Source organism: Gobio gobio, assembly GCF_949357685.1.
Source record: "Gobio gobio genome assembly, chromosome: 2".
Classification (NCBI taxonomy): domain Eukaryota; kingdom Metazoa; phylum Chordata; class Actinopteri; order Cypriniformes; family Gobionidae; genus Gobio; species Gobio gobio.
The window spans coordinates 54,162,942-54,186,211 of NC_137098.1; the positions used below are offsets into that span (position 1 = coordinate 54,162,942).

General features: G+C 38.2%; 1 protein-coding gene across 2 annotated transcripts in view; it reads left to right on the forward strand.

Annotated features, from left to right (window-relative positions):
- The window catches only part of pcsk6 (proprotein convertase subtilisin/kexin type 6), a 102,617-nt gene that overhangs the window by 73,851 nt on the left and 5,496 nt on the right, over positions 1-23,270 (forward strand). For both annotated transcript variants that reach the window (XR_013818492.1, XM_079843557.1), the window contains exons 16-20: positions 73-269; positions 4,635-4,722; positions 8,050-8,153; positions 9,971-10,100; positions 17,504-17,616. Coding sequence is in view for 1 of the 2 variants with exons in the window: in XM_079843557.1 (XP_079699683.1) it covers positions 73-269; positions 4,635-4,722; positions 8,050-8,153; positions 9,971-10,100; positions 17,504-17,616 (632 nt within the window). In the remaining variant the exon portion in view is untranslated. The remainder of the gene's footprint in view (positions 1-72; positions 270-4,634; positions 4,723-8,049; positions 8,154-9,970; positions 10,101-17,503; positions 17,617-23,270) is intronic.

Genomic DNA, 23,270 nt, shown 5'->3' on the forward strand with positions numbered 1-23,270 from the left:
AGAATTTACATTTACATTGTCGAGTAGATTTATGCTCCCCTCATTTTTCTTCATCTTGTGTCTTCCTCATAGGACATGTGTTAGTCACTGTCCACTGGGCTACTTTGAGGACGAAGACGCCCGTAGATGTCGTCGCTGTAACAGAGGCTGTGAGAAATGTGTCGGTCGTGGATTGAACGAGTGCAGATCTTGCCGGAGAGGCCTTTATTTCTACTCGAATGAGAGTGTCTGTGTGGAAACCTGTCCCACTGGCTGCTTCCATGACGAGGGTGAGTACAACGAAGATGGGACGCCCATTGTGGCATTGCATTTATGTGTTTTTTGAGCTGAACTTTCTGAATTACCATATGTGTCCAATAAGTTAGGTGTAGGATTTAATTTGAAACAATTTTCATTCAGACATTGCTAGTAAATTTCACAAATAATTACAAAAGAAATGATAAAACATTGAATTATATGTGAAATTGTGATGTAGAAAGACTGAAACCATGTTTCCTTGTATTTTCTCCAATTATAAATAATAAATTGTTACAGTGCACCAACAAGAATGCCATAGGTCTGTGATTTTAAGAAAATGTCTATAACAGTGTAGAAATAAACTCTTTTGTTTTGTTATTAAGGAGCAATATTAACAAAATTGTAGCATTTTTTTTTTTTTACAAACGCTGTTAAACCAAAGCAACCAAAACAGACAGTCTACTAATACTCAAATGAGAGTTAGCTGACATTTTCCACCTTGAGCAGCTGTGAAGACTTAATATATATATATATATATATATAGAGAGAGAGCAGTTTTTACAGGTTTGGAACGACGTGAGGATGAATAAATAGTGTCAGAACTATTATTTGTTGCTGAACTTTTCTTTTGAAATACTGCCTATATAATCACAGAACAGAGCATGTTTGCATCAGTCAGCACTGAAGCGTAGCAGCCCATGGGCGCAACGCAAAATAAGAGCGTTGTTTACATCTTTCTGACTAATTTTGCATTTGCATGTGGGATGTTATTGTCCCTTGTTGTTTCCATCTTGTTGATAACAGATGCTGGGATGGAGATGAGCTCTAGTTATCTCCACAAATCAGCTTGTTGATTGAGCGTCTTTCACAGTCCGCCTGTGATGTGTACGAGGACGATGAAAGCCAGCAAAGACTTGGTTTATCACTGTTTGTGCACGCTGGCCGCAGCTGTTGAACACATGCAGAGCTGTGCATGTGGAACAGATGTTGACGGGATATGTGTTTAGTGGCAGCTTTAATGGATGAAATTTGCACATACCCAAGTATGAATTGCATCCAGATGCATCTAGATATTTCGCTCACTGGTAATCAGTGAAAGTTAAAAGTAATATAAAAACTATGAATTTGCCACTCCCTTTGTCTGTCTTTCGGGCTACATTGGGAATTAAACGCTAGTGCACTACCACTGGTGTACCGCAAAACACTTGGTGGACTAGGGGTGACAGTGTTTTTGTCTGGGATAAAATAATTTTTTTTATCTTAGATACTGTTCTCTTTTCCTTTTATGTGCTAAAGTATTTTCTGTTCACCATTCTAGATTTCTGTCATTTAGAATGTGTAAATCTTGTGGACAACAGATTTTAAATAAACTATTCAACATATTAACTCTTTCCCCGCCAGTGTTTTTGAAAAAAAGTTGCCAGCTACCGCTAGCATTTTTGATAATTTTCTCAAAAGTTTCATGGCCCCCAGAATATTTTGTTGTATGAATATCTGAACATGCAATATATCAAAAGAAAGAACAGCCCCTCTGCTTTTAAACAAAATTTTGATTCTAGCTTCATGCATTTTTTTTAATCAACGCTTGAGTTTCATAAAAAAGCAACATTTTGAGCAAAAAGCTAAGAAAATATTTTTTTTGTCAAAGACTAAATCCGAATCGGATTCAGAGCGATAATCAAAACAGATTGAGTAGATCGAGTCCATCAACACCCATAATGCTTGAACAGAATAGCTTGTCCTGGGTCGTCATTTCATTCAGTAATATTAGTCAGTTTTGATTTATATGCCGTTTAATGTTGATGATCGCGTTATTTGACATATGCATCTGCGTACATATGATATTGCATGTTTATGCTTTTTTTTTTTCCTGTGTTTTGATCAGGAGATTCAGTACTCTTTCAGAAGATGTGTAATAGCGCCCCCTCCCAAATAACTGTGAAAACCGAAAGCCGGACATTTCGGTCAATGGTGGGGAAGCGTTTTCTCACAAATGACGGAAATTTCCGTCAATGGCGGGGAGTCAATAAAAACTACTATGGTATAATAATGACACTAAAATAATGCTAGTATGCAATTTGCAACAATAAGCATTTTAAACAGTATTATGCTACATTGCCACATGATCTGATCATATTGCGTGTTTAATTCAGCAGCTGGAATCCAGTTATTTATTTATTTATTTTTTAAATCCACAAATGTTCGCATTTTTTATCTAATTTTGTGTAAAAGCATCTTAACTTTGTCAGTCTAATCAAAGAATAAGTCTAATCAGTCTAATCAAATTAATAAAATCACAGATATTGCTTCTAATTCAAGCATCACTAATGTGAGCTGAGAGCATTGCATTGTGGGAAACAGTACCCAGTGCAGTGTGATCTGGTATGCTGCACATTTTAACACAAATATGGTAAGGTGACTCTTACAACTTACGACTTACCAAAGAACCAATGGTCCGTGGACATTGATGTGGCCAGGAAACAGGTTTCCTGACATTTATATGCAAATGATTTTGACTCTGGGGAAATACATAAAGCAAAGCCTGTGAACACTTTATGCTAGACAACACTATAAATACAATATAGGTCTAAATACGGATGATAACTTATATCATTGTTATATCGTCCTATCGCCCAGCCCTAAAACTTGTTAAAGCACCAAGGCATTATAGACATAACATTATGACTTCATGTAAAGCTGCTTGGAAGCACTAATACATTTGACTTGACTTGATGCTTGATCAAACTTCAAGATGGGATAAAAGTGACTAGGACATCAACTGATATTCTAGTTGTCTCTATATATTTTGTAGACACTTTTAAAGTTACGTGAATAACTATCAGCTGTTACCGTCATGCAGACAATACAGAGTTACATGATGTAAACTGAATCTATTTAAAATCTCCTTTGTGCTCATATTTATTTATCTATCTTAACTTACTTTGTAAGGAAAACGGGATTTGTCTAACATTCATACTGTGAACTCACCGGTGTTCCTTTGCGGAGCTTAAAAGAATTTTATGAGCAGCAAGCTTTAAGGAAAGCTAGAAGTATTATGAGCGTTGATGCAGACCCCCTGCATATGAATTTTGAGCCACTGCCCTCGGGCAGACGTTTAAGAAGTATTAAAGTGAAGTAAAGAAGTGTTTGACAAACCGATACAAGTTCACTTTTGTACCAAAAGCCATTCGTATTTGTAATGCAAATTTTATTAAGGATTTTTGAGGTTTGTAAATTGTGTAAATGTTATTATAAAGCATGGTGCATTGGAATGTTGTAATATGTAGATATGTGTATGTGGAAGATGATTGTTTTAATGTATGTGTTTTTTTTAGTTGTGATGTGCTGCCACTGCCCTAAAATAATTGCCCCTTGTGGGACTAATAAAGTGGTTAACTAACTAACTAACATTATCCAACCATCCCCATTTTGAGAAAAAAGAACACATTGATGTGTTTAATAAATACTGATAAAAACTTTACAGTTACCCAGAATATAAAATGGTAAATAATTATACTACAACATACTGTATCTGACACAAAATGATAACTGCAAATCCACATTTCGCTGCCTGGATTCCAATTGTTTCTGCGAATAGCAGCGATCCATTTGCTTCTCTTTTCTGTAGCTTTTGGCATTCTGTAAAAGATAGCTCTGATTTGTTGTCAATCGCAAAGCTGTATCCCATTATAGATTTGTGTGTTTTTTTGTGGCACTCAAGCTGAACACCAATGCTGCCACTAAGGCCCTGTTTTCACCTGGTATTAAGATGCGTTTTGGTTGATCGGCTCACAAGCGAACGATGCTAAATACAGGTGTAAACGCGCTCTAAAACGTTTTGAGTTTGTCCACTTTCGACCACTTCCAGAGGTAATCAAAAACGAATTCGACCAGATTGCTTTTGTAGTGTTAATGCTCAGGCGGTCTTTTGTGGCCGTTTAAACGCATTCGACTACATGAGCGTGGTCGAATGCCCTAATGCGTAAACATTATGGGAAGCGTGCTAGCCAAACGGGATTTCAATTTTGTCATCTGAAGACTCAAGTTTGGTTTGAAGATGAAAATGTACCAAGCACAATGTTCTCTCATCAATGTGCTTACCTGCCAATAAACCCTCCCCTAGAAGAAATCAGGACAAAAGTGGTTGAAAGTGGACAAAAGAGGCGGATTAAAACACCAGGTGCAAACGGGTATGTGTCTGCCTCGTCTACTTGTGATCTGATCGACCAAGTAAACAGGGTGTAAACAGGGCATGAGTCTATTTCCCACTCAGTGGGTGTAACCGTAGTGATTCCCGCCTACTTTGACGTTGTGCATAACCTATGTAGTATGAGTAGTACGCTAAAATGTCTGTCTTTGATTGTCTATATGATCTTCCTGTCACTTTTCCTTTCCAGCCCAGAGACGTTGCCTGAAGTGTCATGAGAACTGTTTGAAATGCTTGAGAGATGCAGACAGATGCACCGCCTGTAAAGATGGCTTCAGGTAATACAAATAAAAATCAGAGCTGTTCTAATTTACAATGTTCACTGCAAAAAAAATATCATTATCCTAATCAACATTTGCACAGAACAACCTGATTAGAAAGAAATGCACAACTTCATGTCGAGTGTTGAACTGTTGAACTATTATGCATTTAAAAGTCTCTTGTAACCTATAAACTTTCACTCGCAGAACTGTGACCCCTCTTTGCACTCTTGCACAATATATATTGAGTTATGAATTCTCAAGACATACTGGTGCTGATGAAATGGCGTAAGAAGTGAGGCTTTGTGGTTTTGTGTCGGTTTAGGACATCTAGGATGCATCTGGTCATCTTTATGTATGCTGTCTTTGCTGTGGTTTAGACGAGCCGTACTGAGACAGACCGGGCTTTAGTTCTTGAAAGGCAGTCTGGTCTTGTGAAGGGCAAAGAGCTGCGTGCTTTACGCCGTGACCTCTCTTGCAGCATTTAATCTGTCAGGGTTATATATCGTGATGTGCTGTGTTTTGAAGCGCGGATAGAGACCGAATGCCTGGAGTCTTTTAGATTCACATTCTCTGCGTCACACTTGCTCAAATGATTATTGAAACGGTTCTCTTCTCCAGTTATTTTCAACCACTGACCCACAGTTCCCTAACAAAACAGTTCTTTGAGCCAAGACTAAATCAACTCAGCGTGAAGAAGATTGTAGAGTTGCTTTCTCAGACACACATTAAGCCTCGTCTTGGTTTCAGCTTCACTGGTATCTCTGAAATATAATTTACTTCAACACCAGTTTTAGTTTATGTGCCATATTTAGAGCACTAAAGCTTAAAGGGGCCACATCTACATGTTTGGAGCTAGAGCTGTCACAATTGCACATTTTATCTGGAGATTAATTGTTAAACAAAGCAATTAACAATTTAATTGACTATTTTTGTGCATGATGTTACTGTGTGAAATAATGTGTTATTTTCTTTAAGGGTTTAGGAAAATAATGCATGTTAAAGTGACAAGTATACTATTCTTAATATTAAAATACTTTATTTACTTTTAAAATATAAAATGAAAGTCTATTTTGTCATAATAATAATAATAGCAACAATATATATTTAATAATAATAATAATAATTATTATTATTATTATTATTATATTAAAGGATTATTTCACTTTCAAATAAACTTTTGCTTATAATTTACTCACCCCCTTGTCATCCAAGATATCCATGTCTTTCTGTCTTCAGTCGAAAAGAAATGAAGATTTTTGATGAAAAGATTTCAGGATATTTCTCCATATAATGGAAGTCAATAGACCCCATACGGTTCAAGGTCCAAATGAGAGGTTCAGTACAGCTTCAAAAGGGCTTTAAACCACATCAAACGGTACCAGACGATCAATAAGGGTCTTATAGCGAAACGATCAGTCATTTTTAAAAAAATAAATAAAGTTTAAGTTTTATAAGCACAAATGCTCACCGTGCTCTGTTCAGTGATGCGCGCTCGTGACGTCACGTAATACACAATTACGTTGAAAAGGTCACGCTAGACGCAGGCGGAAGTACCGAGTCAATAGGTGTTTCTCAATGTCAAGGATCCTTCCTCTGCAGGACTGGTCTTTCCAAGTCACTTCCTTCAGAGGCTGGGCGAAGCTCCTCTTTAGCATTCAGAGAACACATAAATGGAACAGGCTAGCAAGTGCGCGTCAGCCTCATTACGTCAGTGAAAAGGTCTGTTAGCCATCAATAACGTCATTTATATAATATCAATACGGTTGTAATTTGTACTGGTATTTAAACGTTAAACTTTACTTATATTTACTATGGTTATAACAAATGTTTGGTAACGTAAATACTTACACCTGAAAGCATATTGCCCCGTTAACGCTCCATCTCTGCCAACGTCCGATATTTTGTATTTTTTGAACAAGATAGCAAAGCTGCGCTCATAGGATTGTGGGTGATTTGAGAACGCTAAGTGCACAAAGTCTACTCGTAAGCATCCTTTCCTGTATATGGCATATTTTTTTGAACGAAGGACTCAGACCTTGGTTGAAATTCCAAGGATCCTTGACATTGGAACAGCCCTTCGAAGGACGTCGATGACGTAGCATCCTCGGAATTCTGGCTTCCGAGGATCCTTCCTTGACATTGAGAAACGCCTAGTGTTTACAAATGAGCAGAAGGAGGACATCCACATATTCAAACGTATTTGCGTCTGCGTATAGCGTGACCTTTTCAACGTAATTGCGTTTTACGTGACGTCACGAGCGCGCATCAATGAACAGAGCAAGGCGAGCATTTGTGCTTATAAAACTTCAACTTTATTTATTTTTAAAAAAATGACTGATCGTTTCGCTAGATAAGACCCTTATTGATCGTCTGGTAGCGTTTGATGTGGTTTAAAGCCCTTTTGAAGCTGTACTGAACCTCTCATTTGGACCTTGAACCGTATGGGGTCTATTGACTTCCATTATATGGAGAAATATCCTGAAATCTTTTCATCAAAAATCTTCATTTCTTTTCGGCTGAAGACAGAAAGACATGGATATCTTGGATGACAAGGGGGTGAGTAAATTATAAGCAAAAGTTTATTTGAAAGTGAACTAATTCTTTAAATATATTATATTTTGTTTTGCTGTTTAAAAAATAAAATACATTTTATCTGTCAATTAATCGTTAAACAATGTCAGATAATAACAATGAATAATTTTAATGTAACTATTTTTGTGCATTTAGGTGAACTTGTATTAATTGAATAATATTAATTGTTAAACAAAATGGCATTTAACAAATGAATTGTCTATTTGTGTGCATGTTGGTTACAGTGTGAACTAGGAAATAATGTAATATTCTTCTTTAAAAGTTACTAAAATAATGCAAAGTGACAAATATTATATTCTTAATATTAAAATACCTTTTTTCTATAATATTTCATGGAAATGTCACTTTGATGTTATAATAATTATGCTAAACTGTATTTTTGTGCATGTTGGTTACAGTGTCAACTTGGAAATAATTTAGTATATACATAAATGATATACGATTCTAAATATTAAAATACTTTATTATTTATTTCTGTAATATATATCGGAAAGTCCACTGTAAAAAAAAAAAACAATAATAATCATCAATATTATGAAATATCAAATTTTACAAAATTACAATTATATATTTTGTTTTGCTTTTGATGTGAGTAGTCTTAAGTTGAATTAATAAAAGTGTTAATATGTAAATATGGCCGTGAGTGATTGTTTTGACATAAGTGTTGTTTTTGCTTTCCATGATGTGGAAACATTGCAGTGAATTGTGATATGGGTTTAATCTTTCTCTCTTCTTTTTTTCTGATTAAAGTCTGGCAGGAATGACCTGCGTTCCAGAGTGTGCCAATGGAACTTATTTTAACTTGGAAGAAATGAAGTGCAGCCTTTGCCACATCTCTTGCTCCACATGCACAGGTCATTTTCTATTCTATTCTATTCCAATTTGCTGTCGTACTGTAAATATCACAGCCACAAGTCATTTGACAGCCATTATATTCAGAAAAAATGCACAATTTTATGCAAAAAACGATAAACAAAAATTCCTAGTGGTATCTTAATGGTCAATACAAATGAATTGATAATGGCCCAATGTTTTATTTACATCAGCATTTCTCAAGTCTCTGGTCTTCAAGGTCCACCGTCCTGAATAGTTCAGCTCCAACCCTGAACAAAAACACCCTTGAACAAATTAATCAAGGTCTTCCGGCTCAATCAGAATCAGTTCAGTTTGCTCACGGGACATTGCAGATGCAGAGCCGACTAAAATATAACTCAAAGTTTATGAAATGAACTGAATGCAGAAGTAGAGGAATGAGATCAGATGTCTTCCCTAACTTGCTTACCACAGGAGCAGAATCAATTCGCAGTGAGAAACGTCTTGTTTTCAGGACAGCAGGAGTGAAAGAGCCCCCGTCAGGCCTGTATCACTATTGCTGCTCAGCCATAGAACTTAATTAACTTAGTTCATTATACCAACTCACCAGAGACGCCTGATAAGCCGTGAGTTGTTTGCTTTTCAAGTTCGCTGAAATGTGGAGAACTGATGTTATAGACACAGCATGGCGGAGGAAAGTAAATTGACAGATTAACCCGAATATGTGTGTTAGTGTGTGTGTGTGTGTGTGTGTGTGTGTGTGTGTGTGTGTGTGTGTGTGTGTGTGTGTGTGTGTGTGTGTGTTTCTACCTCATTTAACATAGTAATGGACTCTATTCCAAACCCTATATTGAGCTGCCCATGTAGGCAGCATTTTAAGACATAAAGTAGGAAATATTATGCATGGCATGCATCATTCATGGAGACGGCGATCCCACAATGCACTGCAACATACTCCATCTAAATTGGTAGACTGAGCAGGAGACTTGTTTACTTCATCCAATACTTTTTTTTTTGGGGGGGGGGGGGGGTCAAAACATTTCAGTCTACTTAAAAATGTCTTATTTTGTGTGACTGTATTTATGGCTGTCTATTGAAAGCAATTGCATGTGCAAGTGCTCGTGCGTCATGTGCAGAGCGTTCAGTAAGATTTTATTTTTTTGAAAGAATTCTCTTATGCTGCATTGATTTGATCAAAAATAAAACAGTAATAGTGTGAAACATAATTACAATTTAAAATAACTGTAATGTAATTTATTCCTGCATTCATGCGAAGCTGAATTTTCAGCATCATTACTTCAGTCTTCAGTGTCACATGACCCTTCAGAAATCATTCTAATATGCTGATTTGCTGCTCTAGAAACATTTCTTAGAAAATTCAAAAGAACAGCATTTATTTGAAATATAAATATTTTGTAACATTTTAAATGCCTTTACTGTCAGTTTTTACCAGTTTAAAGTATTAATTTCTTTCAAATGAAAGAAAATCTTACTGACTCCAAACGTGCAAACACCTTTCAAAGAGATCACATGGTTGACCTATAGAAGAAAGTCTCTCGTATTCTTGCTTTAATCTTAAAGATGAGCTGATCAGCTGGCAAGAAAGCAGGCAATAAAGTCGCCTTTGCGGTCTGATCTCGATGTTCAGCAAATCATCCGTCATCTTCAGCTGAAACCGGTACATTGTATCAGGCCAGTGATGTCGTACTGATTAATGATAACATTGTTAACATCAGCATCTATCACCAGACATCCCAAACATGCCTCAAACAAAGACCCCAATGAAACACAAATATAAATAACAGAAAACCCATTCCAGACCACCAGCGTTGAGCTAATAGTGTGGTTGTGTTTGCAGGGCCGGGACTGGAGGAGTGCATTCAGTGTGCACCTGACTTCTTACAGCAGGAGTGGCGGTGCGTTCGGACGTGTGCTCCCGGCTACTACAGGAGCGAGGCAGCGGGATTCTCACTGAGGATGTGCCGCAAGTGAGTCATGCACACGTCTCGAATGACGACTGTACTGTTGAAAGTTGTGTACTCAGAAAAAAAAACGCCTTTCCACTGCACCCGTCCTTTGGACTGAAGCTTTCATTATTATCATATATTTATGAGGCAACCAGCTCATTCTCATCTCTGCATATCTAGTCTAGTATTTCCATGTAGTTGTATTATTCCGCATTTTACAGTAAATTTTGACTTAAACTTGGTTGACTTAAACTAACAAAGAGTAAAACTTACAAAAGTGCAACAGAAAGAGCCTTTATCCTCCAAACATTGACAGTGGTGGAATGAATAAATGAATGCAAACAATAAAAAGCTATGCATATAGGACAAATTACCACCAATAATTTTATGGAGACACATTAAAAAGTAATAGAATGTAAATATTAAATTAATAATGTATTATGTATTTATCAATAACCATGCATTTTTAAATGCATCAAGTGTTTCTGATAAAGTTAAACAAAGTATTAAACGGCTCCAATTAATTATGTTTGCAAAGTTGAAAAAAACACAAATTCACTTCAAAGGGAGTTATTCTTCATATCAGCAAGCACTGTTTCTGAACTTCCTGAAACATCTCCATTTTAGTCTTTCTTCTGGGAACGTACATGTCACAATATTCCTTATTTAAATAATTCACACCTAAGGTATATGCAATGAAAATGGGGCAAGGCCTGGTTGAGTTGTGTTAGTAGTGTGTTGAAACCATAGACTGTAAAAAAAAATATGGACGTAGTGTCCGTGACGTCACCCATAGGATTCTGAGGAGCAGTTTTGAAGCGTAAAGTAGGGACGAGCTGGCCGTTGCCATCTTGTCAGCGCGTCACCACGCGTCACTCCCGGATAACAGAAAATGGGCAAAGAGGCGGGACGTGGGTGGAGCTGAGGTGACGCGATGACTAACAGACAGCAGATAAATGGCTATCCACCTGTCACTCAAAGTGGCCACGCCCTTAATTATGCAGAACTTTAAGGCTTTATATTATGTAAAAGAATGAGTTATATAAAAAATTCACCCCTCACAGTTGTCATGAAGGGCAAAATTAGATATATAGACCAAAACCACAATTTGTACCAGAATGTAAACATGTTTTTTTTTCTGTTGTAAAGTTGGGCATTTTAACATGAGGCTCAATGAGATTCTGTTCCCTTCTGGAGCCAGTCGATGAATTGCAGTTTAAGTCACTTCCATATTGGCTTCAAGAGAAACTCAGGGTTATGATAATTTCTTAAACATGCTGGAAGTGGTTGACCAATCACAGCACACTGGTCTAGCCAACCAATCAGAGCATATTGCGCCTTTCAATGAAGCCTTTTTTTTGGGCTTCATAGAGATCGAAACTAAACAAAGAGAGAAGACGAAGAGAGTTGCTGAAAGATTGTGAATAATGATGTGTTTTTTGAACATTCAAGCATAAAAACCTATTCTAGTAGATCCCAAAAACAAAATCAAGACTTTGGAAAAGGGCATAATAGGCCACTTTTAATAATTTTCACCTTTCGCTAACTGATTTATTCGGAAATACATGTGCCATGACAACACATTTATACCATAGTTAGAGGAATTTGCCAAAAAAAGGGTTATATGTGACTGACAGTTCAATAAAGCTTGACAGTCAAAATGGTGGATGGCAACAAGGCTTCTTAGTGCAGAGATTTGATGAGCTATTTGGGCTGTCACAGTTGGATTATTGGGTTATGAATATGCATTTTATACAGTTTTGAACTGGAGCACTCCTTATGATGCTTTAAAATGAAAATGCATTTCATTAAACATTTTTATTAAGATATTTATGAAAAATGTTTAATATTTAAAGGTCCCATGGCATGGCATTTTTCTATTATTTTATAATGTTTCCTGAGGTGTACTTATATTGTTAGTATGACTTTTACATCATAAAATGTCATAATTTAGAAATAAAAGGCATTTTTTCTATACTGCTGTTTTGCCCTGTGGCTGAATGCCCTGCTTCAAGAGGCGTGTCTGCTGTGAGACTTCAGTAAAAACGCCCACTGTTGTGATTGGCTGACATCTTTGCATTTTAAATGAGGGGAGGGGGCGTGGTTTAACGAGGTCTACGAGGCACGAGCTGCTGCCAGAGAGTCGGATGGACCTGAGTTCACTTCACATCAGTTCTCAGCATGTCTGAACTGTTGTAGTTACAGCATATACTTCAGGTTATTAGTCTATTTCTAGTCGGAGGGACTGTCACTCATGTCAGAAAGTTAGTAACTTTAGTAAATTATGGATCAGCGCTGACTGGAGACGCGAACCCTTTAGAACGATTCAGTCCGAACCGGACATCACTAATGTACCAGAGACGGAGATCAGCGATTGCTAACAAAGTTATTTATAGTAACTAGTGAGTTATGAGAGCGCTGTCAGTCAGCGCGAGTTTATTGTGTTTGTATCTGAGAGTTCTGAATAAACACGAGTCTAGAGCTGCAACTAACGATTATTTTTTCTGTCGACTAATCTAACGATTATTTTTTCGATTAGTCGACTAATCTAACGATTATTTTTCCAGATTAATCTTATTATTCTTTTTTACTGATTATTGTATTTAAAAGAGGGTAGTGAATTTGTATATTATTTTAACATGAAATCAATGAATGATGACAATATTAATTGTATTTCAGGAAGGGTAGTGTACATAGTATGCCATTTTATAATGAAATATATGAACAAAAGAAGCTTTTTAAACATAATATATAATGATACTATTCATCATAAAATGTATACAGAGTTGGCCTAATTAGGAAAAGTTGTTTACTATAGTAGTTGAGTATGATTTACTTATTGATTTGTGTCAATAGTAAACGAAAATGCACTTGTATTTATCTGCAAAAGGTTCACATACAGGAGCTTCCAGCATAGTGTTAATGTATAACTAGTCGTCTATTTTGAAGATACATGTGCATAAACAACGACTAAAGCTGCCAGAAGTTTTTGCCCAAACTTCAAAGACACATTTAAATTATTAAAGCTAGAGGCATATCTTAACTTTAATGTTACTTTAATCATGTAAACTACCTATATACAACAAGTTATTATGCATATGTGTTTGGGACAGAGCGGAACCAGGTCGCATTAACAGCAGATATATGCAGCCCATAATAAATAAAAGCACGAGACGTACTGGGGTCGGAGAAGAACCCCGGAAAATGTGACCGTCTGTTGCAATACACGCGCCACGGTTCAGCTGCGCGAGAGAACCATGGAGAGAACACTGGCAGCAGGGTTGCCAGGTTTACACAACAAACCCCACCCATTCATTACTCAAAACTAGCCCAAAACAAGCCCAATCGCGTTTCGGGGAGGTTCTCTGGTAAACATCGCGTTCGGGGGGTTAAATATGTGTATTTTTTTGCTTCAACCCGCGGACATGAGACACAGCCCGCGGCAACAGTGTAGAAGTAGCCCAATTCCGCGGAAAAAAGCGGACTTGGCAACACTGACTGCAGTGTGAAAGCTCCCGCTCTCCACGCGCACAGCTTCTGCTCTGCCACCGCGCGCAGTGTGAAACCGGCGTTACAGAGTGAACAAAGCACAGTTTTATTCGGCTTCTGTTTAAAGTACTCCTACACTTTTGAATGTCGCGGTCTGGCTTTATATGATAAATGATCATTTTCACTATGCCCGGGAGCAGAAGCTGCCATTATTCTAGATCTTCTGTTCCATTCTAGAACGTAAATAATGTCCCGCCGACGCGTCGACGCATTTCACGCACGTCGACGTATTTTCGTAGTCGACGTCATCGACGACGTCGACGCGTCGTTGCAGCCCTACACGAGTCCCAGTCGCACCGAGTCCGTCTTCATCATTATTACCAACTTTGTAACACATGCAAAGTACCATTACAGCTGTCGAGATGAACGAGTTAAAAGTAAGTGTTGATAAAAGCATTATTTTTAAAATAAAATAAAAGCGTCAGTGACGCGCGTTGAGTACACAGCGCAAACAAAGACACAACAGCAGTAATCGAATGTAATCCAGTTTATTGTGGGGCTAGGCTGGCTAGCCCGGATATGCTCACGCTTACCCCCCTTCTGCTTAATCTCACGCCGCGTTTGGTGCCTCCGCTGTGGGCCAGATGCAGTACTGGGGGTCGGGGATGTTGAAGGCCAACGGCCAGTGCAGCCCGAGCTTCGGCGTGTGTGAGGTTTATCACTAAAGATGTGGCTCTGCTGATGTTGAGCAGAAACTCCCGACTGTATGCACATTTTAGAACCGATAGACGCGACGAGGAAAAACAATGACTCACAAGATAGAAAACACGAAAACACCGTTCTGTCTGGAGAGAGAGAAGCCGCAGTGTGTGCACGAATAATAAATAATTAGCTACACATCAGAAATTACTGATCACAGATCAGAAGGAACTGAAAAAAGACTTCTGTTTTCATTTGTACATCCAAACACTGAGAAACTGCCAGCATTCACTCGTTCACAACCCATGATCTCTCGAGCGTTTGCATGGGCGTGCCAGATTCTCTGGGCGGAGGAAAGGGAGGAAACCGTTCCTGCTTGGACGTCAAATCAGGAGACTTCAGGATTGGCTCGTCTGGCCTGTCATTTTCTCAAAGGCAGAGAGAGACAGCCAGAACTAGGGTTTACACCGATCAACATTTCTATCCACTTGGGGACAATATTCAGGCTAGGGGAACTCATATTAATGTTGAAAAACCTCATAAAATGAAAATTTCATGCCATGGGACCTTTAAAGCTCAAAAAGTTACATTCTCGCAAAACACAATTTCAAGTAATAAGACAACGAAGGTAACCTCAAGCTAACATCTCTCTCAGGTCATCCTCTTTATCTCTGACTTTAATGTCATCAGGGCCTTTTCTCATTTTTTATATTCTTTACATGTACATTCTCAACTGCTGATTATGGAATTGGAATTGTTGGAATCGGAATTATTGCCTTTGTAAAGGAATTGTGTGCTTGGAATTTACATTAGAATTATTTTCTCTGGCACAAATGTTAACATACACTGAGGTCTAATAACAATCACTATTAAAAATGTGTTTTGCATGTGTCATTACATATGTTATTTAAGAACAGTTTGAGAAGTTTTTACAATTCTACAAAAATGTGAAGTTTAAAAAGTTGTTTTTTTAGTTTAAGCTTGCTTTTTTTTAATCTCCATATCAATGATCGATAAGCTTTCGGGTTTGCAGATAAAAATCAGAGAGGACCAGCAGAGATCTTTCATGTATGGATGAGATTTATAACTCCATCACAGCGTTTTAGATTCCTGTAATGTGCAGCATAAGGGCGTCGGGAGAGGATAGCCGCCTCTGTACTGCACAATTTATAAATCAACAGTCTTTTGCTTTATGAACGCTGTCTAAAGCAAATAGAGGCTTTTATGAAGGTCATGGATGGTGATTGCAGTAGAGACGGGTTCTTCTCCGAGTACGGTTGATGTTCACTGGAGGCAAATAGATCAGACAGCCGTAAAACAGAGGTAAAGTGTGGCCCTGAGGTAACCAATCTACAGTGGAAGACATCCATTTTGAACTCCTATACCAGCAAATGACAAAGTACATATAGTAAATATTGTATAAGGGCCCAGAGGTCACATACGGAGTTCCAAGGACGGTTTTACAGCTGTTCTTTATGATTTCTGATGGTTAATGTGACACTGAAGACTGGCGTAATGACGCTGAAAATTCAGTTTTGCTAGTATTTCACAATATTAATGTTTAATTATAGCAAATAAATGCAGCTTTGGTGACCATAAGTTACTTAACTTTTTTTTTAAATAAACAAACTAAAGTATCTGTAAAATGTAAAAAATTTTGATACCAAATTAAAGGAATAGTTAACCCAAAAATGAAAATTCAGTCATCCTTTAGGCCGCATTTACACTGCAGGTCTTGATGCACAATTCCGATTTTGATGATTATTTATATTTTTTTGACAACCTGCTTACATCATCTTTTAAAAGCGACCTGTGTCCGATATTTGCATTTACACTATACACTGGCGAAACAGCCCAAGACGTTCTGAACCTGAAAAGGAAGTAAAATGGCACGATATGCAATGGACACAATGGTTGCAGACAAAATGATTATTCAGTCTTTAAAGGTCAGCAAAACATTGCTCTCGTAAGGCGGAGAAAAAAGAGGAGAGCCCTTGTTGCAGCCTGGGCAAATTTAGCGATGTTCGTGTCCACCTGAGTTGACGTCATTCGCCTCCGTCCCTTTTTCAATGACGTACGACTCGTATTTACTGGGGAATATCCGATTTAACCGCTTACATGGCAGACGCAAATACATGTATCCGAATCATATCGGATTTATTACCACATATGAGTGAGGCCTGAATCCGATCTCAGGATATCGGAATTCATGCGTTTTTTTCCTGCTTACACGTTCACATGAGAGGGAAAATCGGAATTGGGTCACTTGAACCATGCAGTGTAAATGGGGAAAATTTGGGGAAATGGGGAAAATTCACTCGCATGCCATTTATGAAAGAAATTCAACGAAGGCATGTAAAGCCGCAACGCGTAGGTGTACCTGTCACCAATTTTAAATGTTTAAGCCATGAAAAAATAAAGGCTTTTTAACTTTTTCAACACACCCATCGAGTGCCTTGGACTACCTTTGTTTCTGAAACTTAATTATCCCATACAACCAAAGAGCACCGAGACTTTACACCCTGTGCAGCACTTCTTGCATTCCTGGCTTTGAGAAATTCATATTGGTTTGGAATTAAATGAGTAAAATGCTGACAGAATTAAAATTTGGGGGGAACTTTTCCTTTAATATGCATATAAACCTATGTCAATAATGCCATAGAGATGGAGAAAATGGTAGTGTTTGTCAGATATTTAGCAGCAGTATCAGTCTGACTCTCAGTTGCAGTCGCCCGGTGTGTGAATGAGACGTGCACTTAATGAGCATTCACAGTGAACGCTCTGAGCTGTCAGAAGCACATTTGGGTACATGTCTTGACCCTTTTCAATTTGGAAAGTAATAACCTGGACTAGTAGATGTAGAGCAGTGAAGTGTTTATATGGTGCGGTTGAATTAACAAGCTCTAAACTAAGTTCAGCCCCATAAACGTGAACCCAGTGTTCCTCCTCCAAGATCCAATGTCACAGTTTGACTCACACCAACTACAGTAACTAATACTAAGAAGTACTAAAACGCCACTTTATGATTCAAGGCATTCACTCTTTTTACGGCTGTCACTCACTGGCATTGATGCATCAGACCTGGTTGGCCACACACCTTCATACATATTCATGTAATGGTGCTCCTGTTCTGGTCGCCTGGCTTCCCTCGTGTTTTCAGGAAATCTGTCATTTTAATTGATCTTTTTAGACATGAAAAGAGGAAACTCATTTGAAGTTTTTCTGTCCATCTTCAGGTGTGAGGAGAACTGTTTGAGTTGCCAGGGTCCTGGAACGAGCTGCACGCAGTGCAAGGATGGATACAGCCTCATCAGTCGGACGTGCATCATGAACGCCACATGTAACAACGGTAGGCTCCTTTCAACAACTGTTGCTTTTAATGTTTGTTGTTCTCCGGTGTTCTTCACATTTAGACACAGACCCCGTCAGCAGATTACGAGGGCAGCTGGAATGAGTCACGCCTCATTTATCTAATTCAATTAAATTATATATTTTATTAAAGGCACAATATGTGAGATTTTTGTCATTATCCCAAATGTTTCCAAGAATGTTTAAATCCAGAGAAATAAGCCATTTTAACCAGGACATGGACTGTGTCTGTGAGTCGCGTTACCCTCGATTTATTTTTATTTTTTCAAAAAACAGAAATCTAATTATTTTCTCCAACATACAATATGTTTTCAAATTAAGTGCATGCCATTTAGCAACACAAGACATGGTGCATTGTGCAACACAAGCATTTATTAATATGATATTCTGATATTGATTTAGCCTACAAAAACAAGTGTCTCATTGCAGCTACGGAGCGAACACACAGTGTAACGTTGTAACATAATTTTCAACACACTCAAAATTATCTAATATGATAAAACAGTGCTGCGTTACCCCACATATGCATGACTGGAAGAAGTGCAAGCGGCGACTGTGGCATAATAAATCGCTGCTGTCGCTCTCGTCTCTCATTAGCAATCGCTTCAGCGACCTCATACAGCTCCCTCAGCATTCGGCCCTGCTTTGCTTCATACTACAGAAACATTAATAATCTCATCTATTAATATGATTTCTGCCCGTGTCCCGTCCCGATTCTTTTTCTACCGGCTGTGAGGTGAAGGCGACATCTCACAAGATTCCGCGCTCAATCTCGGCGTCATCAAGCTACGCCTTTGTTTTAAATAGGCGACCTCTAGTGGCAAAAAACTACATAGTGTGCCTTTTAAATAATGTTTATTTATTTATTAATGTAAAGCTAATAATCTAACGTGAACTTAAAAAAAAACTATTTATGAGAAGAGATGCACTTTAGAACTTAGTTTAGAACTACTGACTGCTACTTTTGATATTGATTTTGTCATTATTTACTTACCCTCAATTTGTTCCAAACTTGTATGAATTTCTTTCTCCTGCTGAACACAAAAGAAGATATTTTGAAGAATGTCGGTAGCCAAACAGTTGAGTCCATTGTCTTCTGTGGTTTTTCTTCCCTCCATACTATGCAAGTCAGTGGGGCCCATCAACTGTTTGGCTACCGACATTCTTCAAAATATCTTCTTCTTTTGTGTTCAGCTTATATAGTTGACAGAATGTGCATTTTTGGGTGAACTATCCCTTTAAAGGTGCACTATGTAAAAGATTTTCAGTTGAAGGAATTGAAAATAATCAAAGATATTTGATATTTGAAATCCAACAAAGAAATTTGCTTTACTGTTGTCAAGACATTTGCTTATCAGAAGGGCCTGGAAGACAAAAGACAGGCCTGTAGGCCACATGGGGTGCCACACCTTTACAGTGGGGGAAGTTTGGTCTGATTGGTCAGTTTGAAGGTTATGTGTGAGTTTGGTCTGATTGGTCAGTTTAAAAGAATACATTTGGTTTCAGTCACATGGTCAAGGAATAGATAAAAGAGGATTGGAACTGTGGCTTTCTCTCTTTTTCCTCTGGCTCTTTTCCTCTGGCTCTTGAAGTCATCGGGGCTTCTCTTCTTTGCTCTCTTCCTCTACCCCCCCCCCCCCCCTCTCTCTCTCTCAGGTAACATTGTATTCATGCCGTGTACGATTAATGGTATAAGTTTATCATCTCATTCATCCATATTTAAACTATATTAAGTGGAACCATAACCAGATTTTGTCATTAAATCCTTTCTATTACAAATACTGTGCTAACTAGTTTTGATTTAGTATTGACTTTGAAGTGCTCCCTATTGCAATACAATATAGTCACCATATAGCAACGCTCTCCCACATATTTTGCTTTTGTAACTGCGCTTATCTCCGTCGTTGGTATAAGTTGCAGTGGGTGGAAATAGACGAGAAATGTACAGTTTTCTTTCATCTTTCTGATAACGTTTCTTTAGTCTTCTGGCAACCCTGCCGATTGAACCATCTGCAGGAGTCCACTCTTACACAGTAAAATATCCAAAAAACACTAGGCCGGTGTTATATACAGTATTTTGTTCAGTTGAGTACTTACAATATCTCAAATGTTCCCAACTATTTGTAAATCGTGAGAAATTGACCTATCGGTAAGCCCCTCCCCTTGAACACAGATGAACCAATAGCAGTTGAGTATCAGTTGCGCTGGGACCGGAACTCGGACATCTTTAGGTGTCAGCGCCATAGATAAACATTGGAAAATCCGAAGCTCGGTTTGACCATCGGTTTGATGGTGTTTATGCTACAAAAATGCTAAAATGTCGTGCCTGAGGTACTGTAACACTGATTCCAGGTATCCTGAGAGGATTTTCTGTTTGTCATTCTCTCGTTAAGTTACTATTAAAGTCCCTGCTGACATACAAACCGTAATAACTAACTGTTCTCACGTCATGTAACACTGTAGGTCAAAAACACGAAGGTCTACATTTCAGTGCCTCTCCATATTAAACTGGTTGTATTTAAATTAATTTAATTTTAGATATGTTTAAGGACTCCTATTTTGATGGGTATTATAGTCTCCGGGTAGTGAAAGGGAGAGCTCGCACTCTGTTTATCGGAGTTGTTTTGCAGATACAAAGTTGACCAGTTATTAACTGCACCCTCAAAAAGGCATAAGCTCTGTGTATATGTTTGTTTACTGTTAGTTGTATGAGTGTTTTTGTGTAATTTGCTGTGTATGTTAATGGTAATGCAACGGAGAGAGATAGTTTGTGAATGAGACGTTAATGCGCACTTCTTATGCTTTGTTTGTTCAGCTCTTACGATGATTTTTTTGTAGTGAAAAAAGACATAATAAACTTGATAAACCATCAGTAAAGTTTGGCCATCATTCGGACGGGATATACGCTACATTCTGTGTCCGAAAACATCTTGGGATAAGATTTTCACACTGACAGCTGTACATTGTAAGATATAGCAACTCCGTTTGTTTGTCCGAGTTAGCAGCAGTAACTAAGGGGGGCGGGGCTTACCGATAGGTCAATTGCTATTTTAACCAAGGAACAGGGACGTGTGAGGGAGTCAATGGCGTCATATCTGCATTACCCTCGGTTTCCAGTTTAATTTTGCAGAAACAAAATAATTTTTAATCATTTATAATTGTGTGTCATAGCAGCCGCCGAGCGAACGTCATAACTTCCTTTTCAACACTCTCAGATGTATCTAATATGATAAACAGAGCTGCATTACCTCATACTGTCATAATAAAAGTCCCGCCAGCGACTATGCTATAATAATAGAACAGTCCTGCTGCTCGCGAGACATGTGTTCCACTCTTCTTATTAAAAATCACTCCAGCGGCCTTGCTCAGCTCCACAACACTCTGTCCTGCTCTGCTTCATACCACAGTAACGTTAATAATCACACCCATGAACATGATTTCTGCCCGAGTCCTATCCCGATTATTTCCAACCGGCTGTGAGGAGAAGACCACATGTCCCAGGATTCTGCGCTCAAACGTGGCGTCATCAAACTACGCCTTTGTTTTGAACAGGCGACCTCTAGTGGACGGAAAAGTTACATAGTGCAGCTTTAACACAAACAACGACATTCCGCCTTTTACCGGTAAGATACCATTCACACATAAGTACCAAAATAAGGGCAAACTCATTATCATTAGAAATTACCTTTGTACTTTTCGTCATCCTCCTGGATGAGGAGAAATGCTTAGGTTTTATGTAACTTTTTTTTGTTTTTGTGACAGGTGTAAGGGGTGATCATACAGAACACGGGTTCACTCTTTAAGGATTAGTTCACTTTAAAATGAAATTTAACCCATAATTTACTCACCCTCAAGCCACTCTAGATGTATATGACTTTCTTCTTTCAGCAATCCTTCTGAAGCGAAGCGATGCATTTGTGTGAGAAAAATATCCATATTTAAAACTTTATAAAGTAAAATATCTAGCTTCCAGCAGACTGCCTTCCGTATTCATCTTATGGAAAACGTAACTGGCGTGATGTATGATGTCGGAAATTGCGTAAACGTTTTGAACTGTGAGAGGCGTTACACTTTCTGTGTTGAATACGGTAAGTGGTCTGGCAGAAGCTATGTATTTTACTTCATACAGTTTTAAATATGGATATTTTTCTCTACAAAACTCCATCAATTCGCTTCAGAAAGCCTTTATTAACCCCCCGGAGCCGTGTGCAGTTCATTTATTATGGATGGATGTGCTTTTTTGAGCTTCAAACTCAACTGACCCCGTCACTGCCATTTATAAAGCTTGGAAGCGTCAGGATATTTATTAATATAACTCTGATTGTGTTCATCCTAAAGAAGAAAGTCATATACACCTAGGATGGCTTGAGGGTGAGTAAATCATGGGGTTATTTTCATTTTAAAGTGAACTAATCCTTTAAAAACATGAAATGCATTATAATTACTATAGTACTACAGTTACTATAATACTGCAAGATGCAGTGCAATGGTCAGATGTTCGTCTATTGCATGTTTACATAGGTAAAAATTAAAAGCAGCAGAACTTGCCGTAAACAGCTCTGACAGCTTTATAATTGGCCCAAAGCAAACTTACATCAGCGTGTTCGGACCTTGTACGTGCTCAAACTGGTAATCTTCATTCTTTGTTCACATACAGCATCATACTAATGCTACAACTTCTAATACCGGGAAATTTCCAGAACTGATTTACCAGTATTTTTGAAAAGGTCCTGTTCACACATGATCTCTTAAAGGTCCCATGGCATGGCATTTTTCTATTATTTTTTAATGTTTCCTGAGGTGTACTTATATTGTTAAATAAAAGGCATTTTTTCAATACTGATGTTTGCCCTCTGGCTGAATGCCCTGTTTCAAGAGGCGTGTCTGCTGTGAGACTTCAGTAAAAACGCCCACTGTTGTGATTGGCTGACATCTTTGCATTTGAAATGAGCAGAGGGGGCGTGGTTTAACGAGGTCTACGAGGCACGAGCAGGCACGAGCTGCTGCCAGAGAGACGGATGGACCTGAGTTCACTTCACTTCACATCACATCAGTTCTCAGCACGTCTCAGTTCAGTGAACTGTTGTAGTTACAGCATATACTTCAGGTTATTAGTCTATTTCTAGTCGGAGGGACTGTCACTCATGTCAGAAAGTTAGTAACTTTAGTAAATTATGGATCAGCGCTGACTGGAGACGCAAACCGTTTAGAACGATTCAGTCCGATTTGGTGAACTGATTCGGTTCACTAAAAAGAACCGGTTCAAAAGAATGATTCGTTCACGAACCAGACATCACGGAGACGGAGCGATTGTTAACAAAGTTACTTATGTAACTACTGAGTTATGAGAGCGCTGTCAGTCAGCGCAAGTTTATTGTGTTTGAATCTGAGAGTTCTGAATAAACACGAGTCCCAGTCACACTCACACAGAGTCCGTCTTCATCATTATTACCAACTTTGTAACACATGCAAAGTACCATTACAGCTGTCGAGATGAAAGAGTTACGAGTAAGTGTTGATAATAGCATTATTTTTTAGATATGTTCCTATCATATGAAAAGCGTCAGTGACGCGCATTGAGTACACAGCGCAAACAAAGACACAACAGCAGTAATCGAATGTAATCCAGTTTAT